The 14,660-nt window shown below is 33.5% G+C and overlaps 2 protein-coding genes across 2 annotated transcripts in view; both read left to right on the forward strand.

The window, feature by feature from the left end:
• The window catches only part of LOC127833745 (transmembrane protein 91-like), an 89,273-nt gene extending 74,837 nt beyond the window's left edge, over positions 1–14,436 (forward strand). Inside the window, exons 2-4 of the mRNA XM_052359177.1 lie at positions 6,173–6,212; positions 13,495–13,626; positions 14,201–14,436. Of these exons, the coding sequence (XP_052215137.1) occupies positions 6,210–6,212; positions 13,495–13,626; positions 14,201–14,365 (300 nt within the window). The 5' untranslated portion in view covers positions 6,173–6,209 and the 3' untranslated portion in view covers positions 14,366–14,436. The remainder of the gene's footprint in view (positions 1–6,172; positions 6,213–13,494; positions 13,627–14,200) is intronic.
• LOC127833738 (hepatic lectin-like) overlaps positions 1–14,660 on the forward strand; it is a 449,559-nt gene that overhangs the window by 330,262 nt on the left and 104,637 nt on the right. The window lies entirely within an intron of this gene.

Below are 14,660 nucleotides of genomic sequence, written 5' to 3' on the forward strand. Positions count from 1 at the left end.
TGGAAATAATGCCTTACGATTGGTTTCCCTCTACCTCAGAATCAAATACGTGAGCTGTTCGTTAATGGTATAAGTATGAGAATAAAGAAGTGGTTTTCCGTTTTAATGGTATAGGCTTTTCCAGGAAAATTGTATGATGGTTTGAATGACTTACATGCAATAACATTCGGCAAAGGATGAAACACGAACAAACATAGCTTTAAGGTAGGTTCTTAACTGTTTTCGGGTTGACCGCTTGGGTGTCATCATTTACGAGGTAGGGAGTGCCCTTAGGAGGAATGTGCACGCTTCCCTGGCACATGTGGTGACATAACATGGTCAACCATATAATGTACTAGCGCTATGTAAGCTTTCGCAGAATTGAAGAAAATAATTTATAGTTACTTCAAGTGTATGTATAATACATACATTTTATTACGATTGAAGAAAACATACAGAATATCGTAAGTATACATGTATATACATAAAATGTATTAGAAAACAGTGAAGGCCATTTCTTTTGAATTTAAATTGCGAATCTGTGAATACGAACATCTTGTGCCATAAGTGAATTTATGCCATTAGGGAATCTTTGGGAATGCATTCGATAGTTTTCATATTAACAAATTCATTTTGGCAATACATGTACAAATTTATGGCGGTTAGTCTAAGAATTATTTATACATGCAAATTTCAACGACAATGAATTGTGTGTGATTGAATTTCTTGTCCTAATTATTTTATGCAATGTGTTTATGACGGTTTGCTGTTTGTTTATGATGATATCATGTGCGTTTTTATGCAATGCGTTTATGATGATATGCCTTGTTTATCAATGATATGCTACATGTTTATGATGATATGCCATGTGTTTATGATGATATGCTCTTTTTCTATGTTGATTAAACGGTGTATTTATGATGATATGCTGTGCGTTTATGATCATTTACCATGTGTTCATGATGATATCATCTGTGTTTATGATGAATCACTGTATTTTTATGATGATATGCTGTTTGTTTATGATGATATGATGTGTGTTTATTGTGATAATAATTGTGTGTGTTTATGATGATATGATGTGTGCTTATGATAACATGCGGTTGGTTTATGATGTGACAATGTGTGTTAATGATGATATGTTGTGTGCAGGTTATGATGACTTGTGCGTTTATGATAATATACTTAGTGTTTAGTATAATAATGATGATATGTTTTGTGTTTATGATGATTTGTTGTGTGTTTATGATGACATGCTGTATATTCATGATGATATGTTGTGGGTTGATGATGATATGCTGTGTGTTTATGCTGATATGCTGTGTGTTTATGATGATATGCTGTGTGTTTATGGTGATATGTTGTATGCTATGATGATATGCCGTGTGTTAATGATGGTGTGCTGTGTGTTTATGATGATATGTTGTGTGTTTATGATGATATGATGTGTGTTTATGCTGATATGCTGTGTGTTTATGATGATATGTTGTGTGTTGATGATGATATGTTGTGTGTTTATGCTGATATGCTGTGTGTGTATGATGATATGGTGAGCGTTTATGATGATACTATGTGTGTTGATCATGATATGCTGTGTGTTTATGCTGATATGCTGTGTGTTTATGATGATATGATGTGTGTTTATGCTGATATGCTGTGTGTATATGATGATATATTGTGTGTTGATGATGATATGCTGTGTGTTTATGCTGATATGCTGTGTGTCTATGATGATATGTTGTGTGTTGATGATGATATGTTGTGTGTTTATGTTGATATGCTGTGTGTTTATAATGATATGATGTGTGTTTATTTTGACAGGTCAAACTCCCATTGTCAATAAACTCCAATAAGCCCCCATTGGAGTATAGTGAAATGGGAGTTAGGCCTGTCAAAACCCCGTTGTAGTTTAATGGACATGGGAGTTTGACAGGATACCCCGTCAAAACCCCACGGGTGAAGAAAATCTACAAACACGTAATTTTCTTGCTTAAGTTCATATTTCTTACAATTATAACTTAAGCGTGTGTATTTGTAAGCATTGAAACAGAAAACAAAGCATAATATATAAATTACATTTTTTGTAAATTATTGGTTAAATTCTCCCGTATGGAAAAAACTCCCGTGGGAGAATTGCAATTCTTAACGGGGGAGCCATAACCCCGTTAAGACCCAACGGGGGATTTCAACTGTATCATCAAATAACTCTACTTTCCAAAAACATTTAAACTCTTTTTTTTCAAGTATATGTATGTACTCATTGCCCTCTACAAATATGCAAAATTTTATTACAATTGTTCAATACATAAAAAATAAGTTTGCAAATAATCTGAATTTGCAAACTTAATCTGGATACTGTTATACAAGATATAATGTGTAATGCTTTGCCTTTAATACATGTAAAAATATATAATGTTATTCAGAACATTAACTGTAATAAAACTTAATATAGTACATGTTGTTTCGGCTCACATTGTGCTACAACATAAACACAATTGGGTTTGAGTGTTATCATTATGAAGACATGTTGAATATTTGGGTTTTATTTGATTCACATGAGTCTTTTGGTCTGTCTCTCGGTATAGCGTCGGAAGACACAAGTTCAATTTGATTTATATCTGTGGCCTGTCAACAGAGCGGAGTGAAATTTAATACAAACATACAATACCATTGTCTGCATGTGCCTGTCAGTTTGCTTTAGGATTCCACTGCAAAATGTACTGGTGGCCATTCCTGCTTTTTGGTTTAAATTCAAAATGGCCTATGTAGCTGACTAGTTACAATTACACTGTGACAAGGTGCTGTATGGTGTTATTATTGACATCCAGTGATAGCTCTAATCTACATTTTGTCAAAAGCATCATCTCTATATTTCAGAACAACAGAAGCATTGTTTCCTAGGGAAAGTCAGACGAGCTTTGATAGACGTAAAGGAAAATTAAACCTCAATCGGACAAGCTGCACAGAACAGTGCTGCTTTTGTTAGTTTTCTAAGACGTTGTTTGTCTGGTAAAGTAGCGCTGGACAGAAGAAATGCTCCACAATTTGTTTTTAGCAAAAATGAGCAGTTTATGGCAAATTGGCTTCAAGAATTGTCACTTGCATGTTTCGAATTACCTAGTGTGTGCGTGTTAGCTCATGTATGATGTGCAATAAGCTCTTTTGTGATATTTGAAGAGTTTAAAACATTGAATCGAGCAATTAATGTCTCCTTTTGTCTTAAGAAATACGTCAATCAATAGTGACTCTTGAAATTTTCGTGCACAAGGATCACGAACCAGGGTTAGATAACTCTAATGTTAGTAAATCATGCATGAAGTTAAACTGGTTGGGTTGCTTACATTTGATCAGTGAAATGTTTTTAAATTTATTTTGAAACCCTCAGATTTAAATAAATAAATAGTCTAGTTTTCTTGCGATTGATTTGTTTTACCCTACGACATATATTATTTGATTAAATGATTAAATGATAACACATCAAACAAACAATATGTTTGACTTCTGTAGCAATACATGCTATTTTATCGTTTAGTTATTGGCACTTGTAAGTTTGCTTAATATATTGCGAATATGGTGACATAACATAACTACATTAATAAATACAACTTGGAGAATGTTCATGTTTGTTTAAATAATTTGAGAGGACAGTAACAATAGTTTTGCACTAGTTAAGGTTCAACTCTTAACACTTAGTATCAGTTAATTGTGTTTAGCTTTTGATGTTTTTGCTTGTTTTTTGTTTCTAAATTAGGCTCTACGGGTGTTTAATATTTGACAAGATTTTATACAGAGCCTATGCTTGCATCGTTGTGGAATTAAAGATCAACAAAAGCATAATGTACAAAGTGTATAATTTCAATGCTTAGAAGAAGTCTAAGGAGCACTTATATTCGAAATATCTTTAGAATTCCAAAGCACTGATGGAGGCTCGGCAGGTTGTACCAAATGGTCCTGTGCTGAACACGTAGCCGTGGGGCGGATTTACTGGAATCAGCGCGTACAGGGTGATACAGCTTTCCATAAAACTGAAAGATCCACTATATAGTGACAGGGTTCAGTTTTGGTGTCATCAAACTTGACATCATTAATTTTAATGGATAGCCATATCAGTACAATATGCCATGAGCGACTTTTGCGATTGAAAATAAGCAAATGGTATCCCTTAAAAAATGACTTCACAAAGCATCATTTTACTGAAAACAAACGTTGATAAAAGCTTACTTGATCGCGAATTACTCTTTGTGAGTTATTGTGGTCACCTTATATTTGGCATGTATCGCGCGCTCGTGGAGCGTCGTGTGTCATGCGTCGTCAATTTTTAAGTCGTGATCGCTCTAAACGCCTTAAGATAGAGATAAAATAACGACGGGCGGATGTTTATTTACGCGATAAACAGGGACGCGTGAGTGTTATCTTTTGGAGTGCCTGTGTTGGGTTTATCACACCTCGAGTTCTTAGTACCCGGTATAATGACCCAGCTCATTTTACCCGTGTTTTACAACGCTCTTAAAAAAGACGAGTACAATAATTAAGGAGAATCGAATCGGAAATCCCAGGTGCATTTTGTACGGAAACTCGCTAAAAAAACAAGTACAGCAGGAAATCATCAGGATCTGTAGGGTGTTCAAAATGTTTCCGAATGAAACAATGAGCCGTGTGCAACCGTATAGGGCTCAGCTCGTATAACTCTAGAATTCCGCCAACAGAACAGAACAGAACAAAAAAGCCGCACAAGATACAGCGGAATTGTTTGTATTTGACATAATGTCCAACGGTGGAGAAAAAAGACAATTTGCGTATCATCTCCATTTCCAGGGAGTATACGCTGTGAAAAAGCTTAGACAACAATTATATCAATTTACTCCCGGTATAACATCAACTTCACCACATCTCAGCGAACGGAACAACTACTACAATTCTCAAGAGTAGATCTATCAAAAGACAGACATATTTGTTTTTTAAAATCATTATAAAAGCTCGACTGGATTGAACACCTAATGCTTATTAAAATACTCCCGATTCCTTTCTTAGGAAAAATGTAGTTTTTCGTGCCAATCTGGGATATTTGGACCGACCGAAAATTTCCAGGAGGACACCACATGTATAACATCACCACACGTTAAAATACACTGCATGAACACCTATACGTTTATTAATTGTGTTTGTGTGTATAGTCCGTCCACGCCTGATTATGCAAGTTCACTTTGGATGTTGTATCGGTGTTTATAGCTTATATTGCCCAAGGCTGCACGTTTCATCTAGATGCTGTTTCAGTTTTACGGTGTTCTATGCCAAGAAATGAACGTAAAATTTGATTCGGTGTATAAAGTTCCACTTCGGTCAAGGCTGCACATATGTTGATATGTTTTGAAGTTTAAAGCTAGTCAATGCCTGGCGATGCACGAAAAATATGAATGTTGATTCTATGTTATATAGTTCAACAACGACTGAGAATGTACGTTTACCTGGGATATTGTGTCGGTGTATGGTGCTTCTATGCTAGTTGACTTTCTGTTAGTGCTATTAGTCCTCCCGCATGTAATGCTGCACGTCGTAATCCTGTATTTTTTAACATCTACATATTTTACAGTTCGTAATTTAATAACAAATTATATGATAGAATTTTAGGCGTAAATTTGTTATCAGCCAGATTATTAATCGACATAACATACTAAATGCCATTATGGTTTCATTTGTTGTATCAAATGACTGATAAGAGTTGATCAGCTCAAATAATGTCCCTTAATGGGTTTATACTACGTTATAGGGAAAATCAATATATATCTATAGTGGAAAGATCAGTACGTACATATTACGTTCTATTATTAAGACTATCGGTAATATTTGTATTTCTTTAATAACTGCTTGGTAGTGGCGGCGATGATGACGGAAGCTTCAGAGGTTTTTTTGTAGTGAATTAATTATAGCAAAAGTTGTGTCAGTTCTACTTCTACATATTTTGTTGTTGTTGTTGTAGCAATTAAGAGTATTTTATGTTGTTGTTGCGGCGATGTAGCAGCAACATTAGCAGTACATTCAGTCTTAGTGTAGAAGTATTCGTAGTGAAATCATCGATTGATTCTGTCCATTTTAGGGCTTAAAACTTAGAACCATTTAGAACTTTTAATGGCATGAGTGTTCTCAGTTGTTTTTAAAACGTATTTAAGCTTTTAATTTTCTAATTTTTTTTCATGCATATCAACTTATTCTCAAAATTTCGATATCGCGTCATGGTAAGTATATAAACTTCCAAAAAGTGTACTAACAATAAATATATTTACTTATGATAGATTATATTTCGTAGCGCGCCTTTTTTGCTGGACATCATGTATGCATTTATTGGATGTAAATTTCAAATCAATTAATGTCGCGTTAAATGCAGAGTTATTTTGTTAATTATTTCTTCTAACAAAGGAAATAAGATGTTATTTAAACAGTATAAAGTGACAACGGACACCTATCTGCTGACGTAAGGTGTCGGTGTCATCATCGACTTAAGGAAAACCATGGCGTCGTTTTCGCATCTGTTGATGGAAAGGTTGCAAAGTCATGAATATCTACGAGTTTATTTGAACACTTCCCTTTTTAGGGAAACATATACAGGTCACGCTGGCGAGTTATCAAAGGCAGTATGTGTGCTATTTTTCTTAAACAACCATATTTTTTTTCTAAAAATACCGGTTTACGTAAGTTTTGATGAAAATTATAATTGGTGTAGATATGTTCTTGATTTTCGTATAAATCTGTTCGTTCTACTAGTTTGTTATTTAAGGTAGCGCACCTCTAATGGGCACATATCCAAATATAATCTAATTAATTATTTTCTTAATCAGCATCATTTCACTGAACAACATGCAAATTTGTAGGTAGGCTTTCCATGCTTTTAAAAAAAATATACCGATTTTTTCAAAACCACCTTTACGCTCGGCTTTTGTCCAGTTTATTTTCACCCCTGGGGTATATAAAAGTACCATAATTCATTCAAATTTCCAAATATGGGCATGCAGTTGGTGTGTACAGATTCTGTAAAGGTGTTTAAAGTTTAAACAAGATGAAATAAGTATTCTTTTACAGACATTTATTTTTTACAAATATTTATCTATGGAAGAGCGCCATGAAACGTAAGTGATTTCAGCCAAGTAAAAATTGGGTCGGTTAAAAACAAAGTGTCATAAAATTCAAAATAGTATCATTTAAGTCATATTTTAAACTTAGTTTTTATAGAAACACTATATACAGCAAAAATACCAAGAAATAGACAGATTTACCGTTTACTTTTTGAAATAAAAATAAAAATGCAACATGCATGGTTCGTATTTTCAACAGTAAATCACCCAATTTCGCCATAACGTTGTTTTAATTTTAATAATTGAAGAATGTGCATAAAAATTGCAACATATTTAACAATTAATATAGCTTATATGTCATATTAAATCAAATTACGTTAGAAAATAAATAAAACGCGTCGCAAAAAAGTATACGTCGTCGGCAGGATTCGAACCTGCGCGGGAATATCCCAAAAGATTTCTAGTCTATCGCCTTAACCACTAGGCTACAGCACCTAATAGTAGGCTCTTCAACCTTCGAAGAAATCGCGGGAAATCATTAGAGGTGCGCTACCTTAAAGTACATCGTGTTTTTTTGGTGTTATAAAAGAATTATCATAGGCATTTTGAGGGGTAAAGAAGGTATTTTTGGAAGTTGATGTGTTAGAGTTAATACATGTTTTCGAAACCGAGAAGTGTATAGGCTAGGTTTTCTACCGGGACTATAACCCTCTTCGCGGGAAATCATTAAATAAAAGAATGCGAAATACTAATCAGTTGATTTACCAGAACAAACGGGCTTAAATATTAATAACAAATAATTATATTGTGTAGATCGAACAGAAATCAAAGTACTCAAAGTACTGGTGGGCCAATTTTGTGGTCGTTAAAACACTATACACCGTGATGCCAACCAATCACTTTTTTGAAGAATCAGATGGAAGTAAGGAAGGGTGACAGGCTGTTAACATTATATGATTAAGCTATTGGGGTTAAATTTGAATGCTGCTTTATAAAACCAGTAATTGTCGTATTTGCAAATTGATAGCTTAGCAAGTTTCAAGTTTCAAGATAACTAAATTGCGAAGCTATAATACACTCACCCAGTTCCAAACTTGACATAGACTAGTACAGTAAGGTTTCTGGATCGTTCTTGCCTAAGTACACGGGCCTCCGTATGTGCCAAAGTCTATAGTAAATCCATTCATTGTCAAGTAAGATTCGACAAATGTTAGTTTTCGAGCAATTGGATACTAGGTCAATGTCAACCAGGGTTCCAGGTAAAAAAGTCAACGCAGTTCGAAACTTGACATAGATTTGATAAAGACAAGCATTGCAGTAATTTCTAATTAGTACAGTAAGTTTTCTGATTCGTTCTTGCCTAAGTACACGGGTTTCTGTGCTTGTCATAGTATAAAGTTATCCATTTAGTATCAAGTAAGATTCGGCATATATGAGTGTTTGAGCAATTGGATACTAAAGGTCAATGTAAACCAGGGGTCAAGGTAAAAAGTCAACAGAAAGGTCTTGTCCAAAGGAGTTTTTCTGTCCAAGAATAAAGAAAATCCATTCAAAAATACGGAAAAAGTATCACCCAACGTGAACCCACGACCCAGAGTGTATCAGTCTCGTGCTCTACCGACTGAGCTAGCCGGGCGGACATATTCGTCTTCGCAAAATGCATTATTTAAAAAATCAAACAATTTCCGATAGCTCTGACATCTTCTGATTGGTAAATTTTTGCAACGGAAAATACCGATGTACTTCGTCACAATGTTTTTTGCGGCGCATTAATACTAATACCATACGATCGGGGCTACTTTGTTTGCGAATGCAGAATCTGGATGCAAAGTAGTAAAATGCAGTAACACTTTTTTCTTCGGTATACGTATATTATGTTACCTATCAGGCGAATTGCAGAAGATAATCGCCCCAAAAATCGTTTCTTTTTTAATAAAGACAGTCGGCCAAACATGCGCTACACATATATACAACTCAACAGCGAACTTTTTTAACAATCGCGCACATTATTAAAGCATGTATACAAAAGCTGTATGACCGAGCAAAAATATTATTTTGTTCCCATTCATATAAGCAAAAATCTTGTTGTCTTGTATTTAAGTTAATTCGAATAATTAAAAAAACGAATATCTGAACATTATTTCAGTGTTCGTTCCCATATCTACTGATAACGAATGAAAAAGAAAGTATATGTAATACATTGTTTTAAACTAAGAAATTCGGCATATTTACGTGATACGGAGTCAACTAGAATTTTCACTTTTATATTTAGAAGTTCGTATTAATGTTGATATTCTTTACTACATCATTTAATTCCCTACGTAGCATATTATTAAGATGTTCATGTAGAATGTGGAAGAGGTTTAGATGGAATGTATTTAATAATAATGTTTTTGTGAGACACTCTCAGAATAGGTTTCTAGATCTAGTACCTAGTAACCCATAAATATTTAAAGTTGTTTTCTAGTTAATTGTTACCAGAAAGTATGTCCATACCGAGAATTTACAGCGATTTGATGAACAAAGAAATACTGTTGAATCAAGTATATCGGGGATTTAGCTCTTCCAAAACACGAGATCGCAAATTAACATTCAATGCAAAAATGCAAAAACATTCAATAAACGAACTATCATGTATACGTGTCGCGTAAGAGAACATATATACAATGTCAGTCACAGTTTGCGAACGATACTATTTTATTAGAAGTAAATTGAAAAAAATATATAATAAATCTGGTGCAAACTGACTATACAACAATTTAGATTCAAAAGCCTTAACAATTAGCAGTAAAATAAAATGATGTATACATATTATATATAAATATATAATTAAAAAAAATGGATGTGCACATTCCAACTACCCTTTTTAATATAAAGAAGTGAAACTCCAGCTGCTGGAGCAGTATTGAATTCTCATTTTAAACAATGAGTTGGTCCTTTATTTAAGGAAAGTGACCAATTGCCAAAACAGTACGAAACATCAAAATACGAAACAACATAAACACATTGAAGTTGGGGGTCACCGCCTTGGACAGGTCAATGCAAAGCATGGGGGGGGGGGGGTTAAACCGGTTTAAGAGCGCTCAACCTAACACTTGGCGCAGAAATAATCATGGTACATATAAGAGTAAATAGAAATTTACTTCATAGTATTGCAACTCGAATTAAACAATAATACAAGGGAATTAAAACGCATTCAATTTAATTTCCATTTAATTACTAAATGGTAGGAAGAAGAACAGAGCAACAGAGTTTCAACTTTTTGAGAAACGATGAAATAAAATTACGAACAAGTGTCAACTATATCCATTCTTTTAAGAAAACGATTTAAGAATATAACATCATAACGTTAATATTTCAGATCACCACCGTGCAAATACAGGAAGAAGCTTCACTAATGGGTGTAAAAGATCCACATTTCATAGCTTGGTTGTTTATGTGACTGCTTAAAAAATTAAATCAAACATGAAACGCAAGTCAGAGAGAAAATATGAATGACGTTCAACGATGTAAACCCGATGACCTATGCATATAGCCCAAAACAGTGAAAGTGGATCGGAAGACGTTATTAAGAAGCAGTGACACGATGACGTCAAAAAATAATATAATTAAAGGGACAGTTCTGTAAAAAAAAACATTAAATATTAAAGAGGCAGTCCTGTAAAATTGATTTACCAATAAAACAAATGATTATTGAATATTTTAGAATCAATCATATGAAATGGTCATTCCATTAATATTTCCGAATTTTAAGAGAAGAAAGATATTGTGAATCGAAAACCAACAAGCATGTGTTTTTAAGTACGTCAACATCATATCATTTTGATAAAAATGAGTCAATTAAATTGAAAATTTTAATATAAACATTTTCTTTAAGATATTTTAATTTGAGAACACGCTACAAAACATCTCCATAAAATAATGGGTGGGGAATTCACTTAGTTAAATGCAATTTTAAAGAAACATTATATTTTGAAAGTTAAAGTCGTCGCGTTTGTTGTATAAACCTATCGTAATCATATTATTATTAATAGTAAGATGTAAGTCTAAATAAGCATGAATATGTATTGAATTAAAAAGATCTATAAAAGACTAGTTCGTTCGGATAGATTTTGTGAATATATTGTTCAAATTATGGGTTATCTAAATTAAGTACGTCATCAATGTATCTACTAGTTAGGTTAAAACGTTAAAATCAAATCTAGTTATTTCGTGTTTGAGAATTCTAACATAAAATCGCTTTCATAACAATAAAAGCTATAAGTGGCGAACAATTTGTATCCATAGGAACCCCGAAAATTTGTTTAAATATTTGACCATTACATTCAACCAACAAGTTATCCAGAAGAAAAGTTAGTGCTGAACAAAAGTCAAGTCCAAATGTTGTATTTATCTAATATCGGATTAGTAAAAGAGCTGTGTTAGTGTTTAAACAAGATCAGAACACTTCTCGCTTGAAAATGTTTTTTCAATCAAAGAAAAAAGTTTGGATTTTATGTAAGTGTGAGGAACCGTTGTATAATATAGTGTACAAAAATCATATGTGCTTACTTGTAACACCTTATATTTTGTTATTTTCAATTTTATCAATAAGTTCTAAGCAGTTTGTTATTGACCAAAATAGGTTTACATTACTATTTTCATAAACCTTATTACAATATTTAGCTATATGATATCTTAATAGCACTCTATACGGATGTTAGATACACTGATAATTGCTTGGTGGTACAAGACACTGAATAAGCAAAAAAATACTTTTAAATGGCGTTTTATGTAATTTAGGTATCCAGTAAAGTGATGGCAATTTCTTGTCAGTAATATTTACTTTTACATTTAGTTACTTGCACACGGCAATATGGTCGGCGATACTTTCATTGAGTTCATATTTGTTATCACAATATGATGTAGTTTGTGAAAGGTCTTGTCAAATCGTTTTAACATTAAACAAGCTTCCTATTAGTAGAGCATTATTATCAGCCTGTGCAGGAACTATGACGAATTTAGATTGTAAGTCGTTAAGCAATTTACAGAAACTTTGTTTAATAAATTCATGTGAATGTGTTGGTTCTCCATTCATTTAGTGCAGTAATTTCGGCATTTTCCTTCCTGCACTATTTTGTACAATATTCCGGTAAAGATGTTTCGATTTTCTAGATGCAGTTATCAAAATCGATAGGAATAGGAAGTCTATACTAAGGGCCTCAGCGCAGAAAATTTCTAATGTTTTTATTTTGAATTAAATTAAGATCGCCAGTAATAAATGTCCAACTGGACTATATACATATTTTGAACTAGAACAGTCACATGATGTAGAACAATTTCCTATTACATTAATATCTGTGGAAATGGCATTATAATTAAACACGATACTTCTTACAGGTTTACTATATTTGTAGCAAATAAGTGGAGATTCAGTATTGCGGAAATAAGAGGGATCAACTGACGCACATTTGTATCATTCAATATTTTAGGATAGTCAATTAAATCAAGAAATTTGTTACAAAACTTAATTATGATACGATTTCTCGTTTTATTTTGTGAACTTTCAATGAAAGATTTAAGATAATAGTCAGTGTGAGATTCAATAATACAAACACATTCGTACAGTGGGTCAGATTGAAGTAAGGTAAGTTTACATTCCTTATCAATATGCGTCAAAGAAGAAACAGAAAGAGAGCAAAGTGCACAACAATAACCACTTAATAACCGTTTGTATGTTGTAATGATCTATTGGTTCAAATTCATAATAATTCACTGGATACTTGGATACTTGGAACAAATAAGCTTTTGCATGTAATGATAATCACTAATGATCTAGTAAGTGACTTTCTTAAAAAAAGTGGGGGAAATTTTTAGCATATATTCTGAATGTTAAATATATCAAATAATTATCGATAAAATGTTATCAGAATAATATTTTTGTGTATGAATAAGACAATTTATCTCCTTGGATAAACAATACAGTTTGCAAGAGCCATACAAAATAACATGTATAGTTGTTGCGGAAGATAACAATTATGTATAACTAAAATAGGACCTTACGTAACATGATTGTCACGTTGTTTTTATCCACATCAAATAACTCATTGAGAATCGTAGGCTATACATAGGTCAGGTTAAATAAAACTACTGTAAATGCTATAAAATCATCTATTCATTAATAGTGTGTTTTGCTTAATACCAGCCAACTTTATGTACTGATCTTAGGGGCTTATAAGGACAGAACAGACTAATTTCAGATTGATAAGAAACAATCACGTCTACCAAGCATATTTTATACGCAACGAATAACTTATATATTTTTTAATTATAGTAAACATTTGTGACATCGCTTATAGCGATGTCTTCTAACATCAACAAAGTGAAACTTAATCTGAACAAGAAGCAGAATGTAACGTTTTCATACATGTCGCAATAGCCCAACTTCTGTGTGTTTTTCTATTGCAAGGTGAACCAAGAAGGGGGTGATACGGGAAAAGTAGACCCTCCGGTACCGCATGACTATACAACGCAGGCCTGGGTAGCCTGTCTTTGCTGCTTTTTCATCACAGGTCTTATCGCGCTGTTGGCAGCCAGTAAGGTAAGTATGTTCTTCTTCTGATGTTGAAATAAAGTCTGGTCTTCTTACAATCTTGAAAGCAAGTAAATAAGTCTGGTCTTCAGGAAATGTTTTAAGCCAATGAAAAAAGTCAGGTCTTCTGGCTACATTGAAAGCAAGTGACACACCTCTGGTATTCTGGTGATATTGAAAGCAAGTCTTTTGGACATGTTGTTCAGCTTGTTAAGTAGATCTGGTTGTCTTGTAATATTTAACGGTTGTGTCTGGTATTGTGGCGATCTTGAAAGCGAGTGCTTTATGTCTGATCTTCTAGATATCTGGAAACCTAGAAAAGGAAATCCGCTTTCAGAGTACCTGGAAACCTTGTAAAATAAGTATGTTATCCTGGATATCTGGAAAGCTAGTTTAGTTGATCTGGTCTTAGCAAGCGATGTATGGCTGGTATTCTTACAATCTTGAAATCAAGTGAAATAATTCTGCTTTAATGCGTTCTTTAAATAAAGTATCTCAGTAAGACGAATTTGAAAGATTTTTAGAAAATGTTGGTATTGTGTTGAAGAAGTGTTGTCTAAAAACCCCGACGGTTTTATTTTAGGCCCATGATGCCCTGACGCAGGGGGATTTAGTCGGTGCTCGGTCGGCCGCGAAATGGGCCCGGATCATCGTTCGCGTCAGCTACGGAGGCCCCGTCATTAATGGTGTCGTCATATGGGCATTCTGGTTCTGCGGGATTCAAAAAACTTGTTGGGGAATGACTTGAACAAAAGCACTTGAATCCTTCATTTGCTGTTTTAATTTGAGTGAATACGTCTGAAAATTGTAAATGTTTTGATTGGTGAATGTTCGGTAAAAATAAATCCTGACTCTAAAAGGTAGATTAATTAAAACTAAAACGTGTTGCTATAACTAAATAATGAAAATTCAAATTAAAACTACCCCTTTTAATAATCTTTGTTTTAAATGATTCATTGGTTCCAATACAGAATAATTCACAGGCTACTTGGAAAAAATATTTTGATCCATACACAATGATGGTTTGTTATGAAGCTATGAAG

The sequence above is a fragment of the Dreissena polymorpha genome, chromosome 6 (genome assembly GCF_020536995.1).
Source record: "Dreissena polymorpha isolate Duluth1 chromosome 6, UMN_Dpol_1.0, whole genome shotgun sequence".
Taxonomy (NCBI): Eukaryota; Metazoa; Mollusca; class Bivalvia; order Myida; family Dreissenidae; genus Dreissena; species Dreissena polymorpha.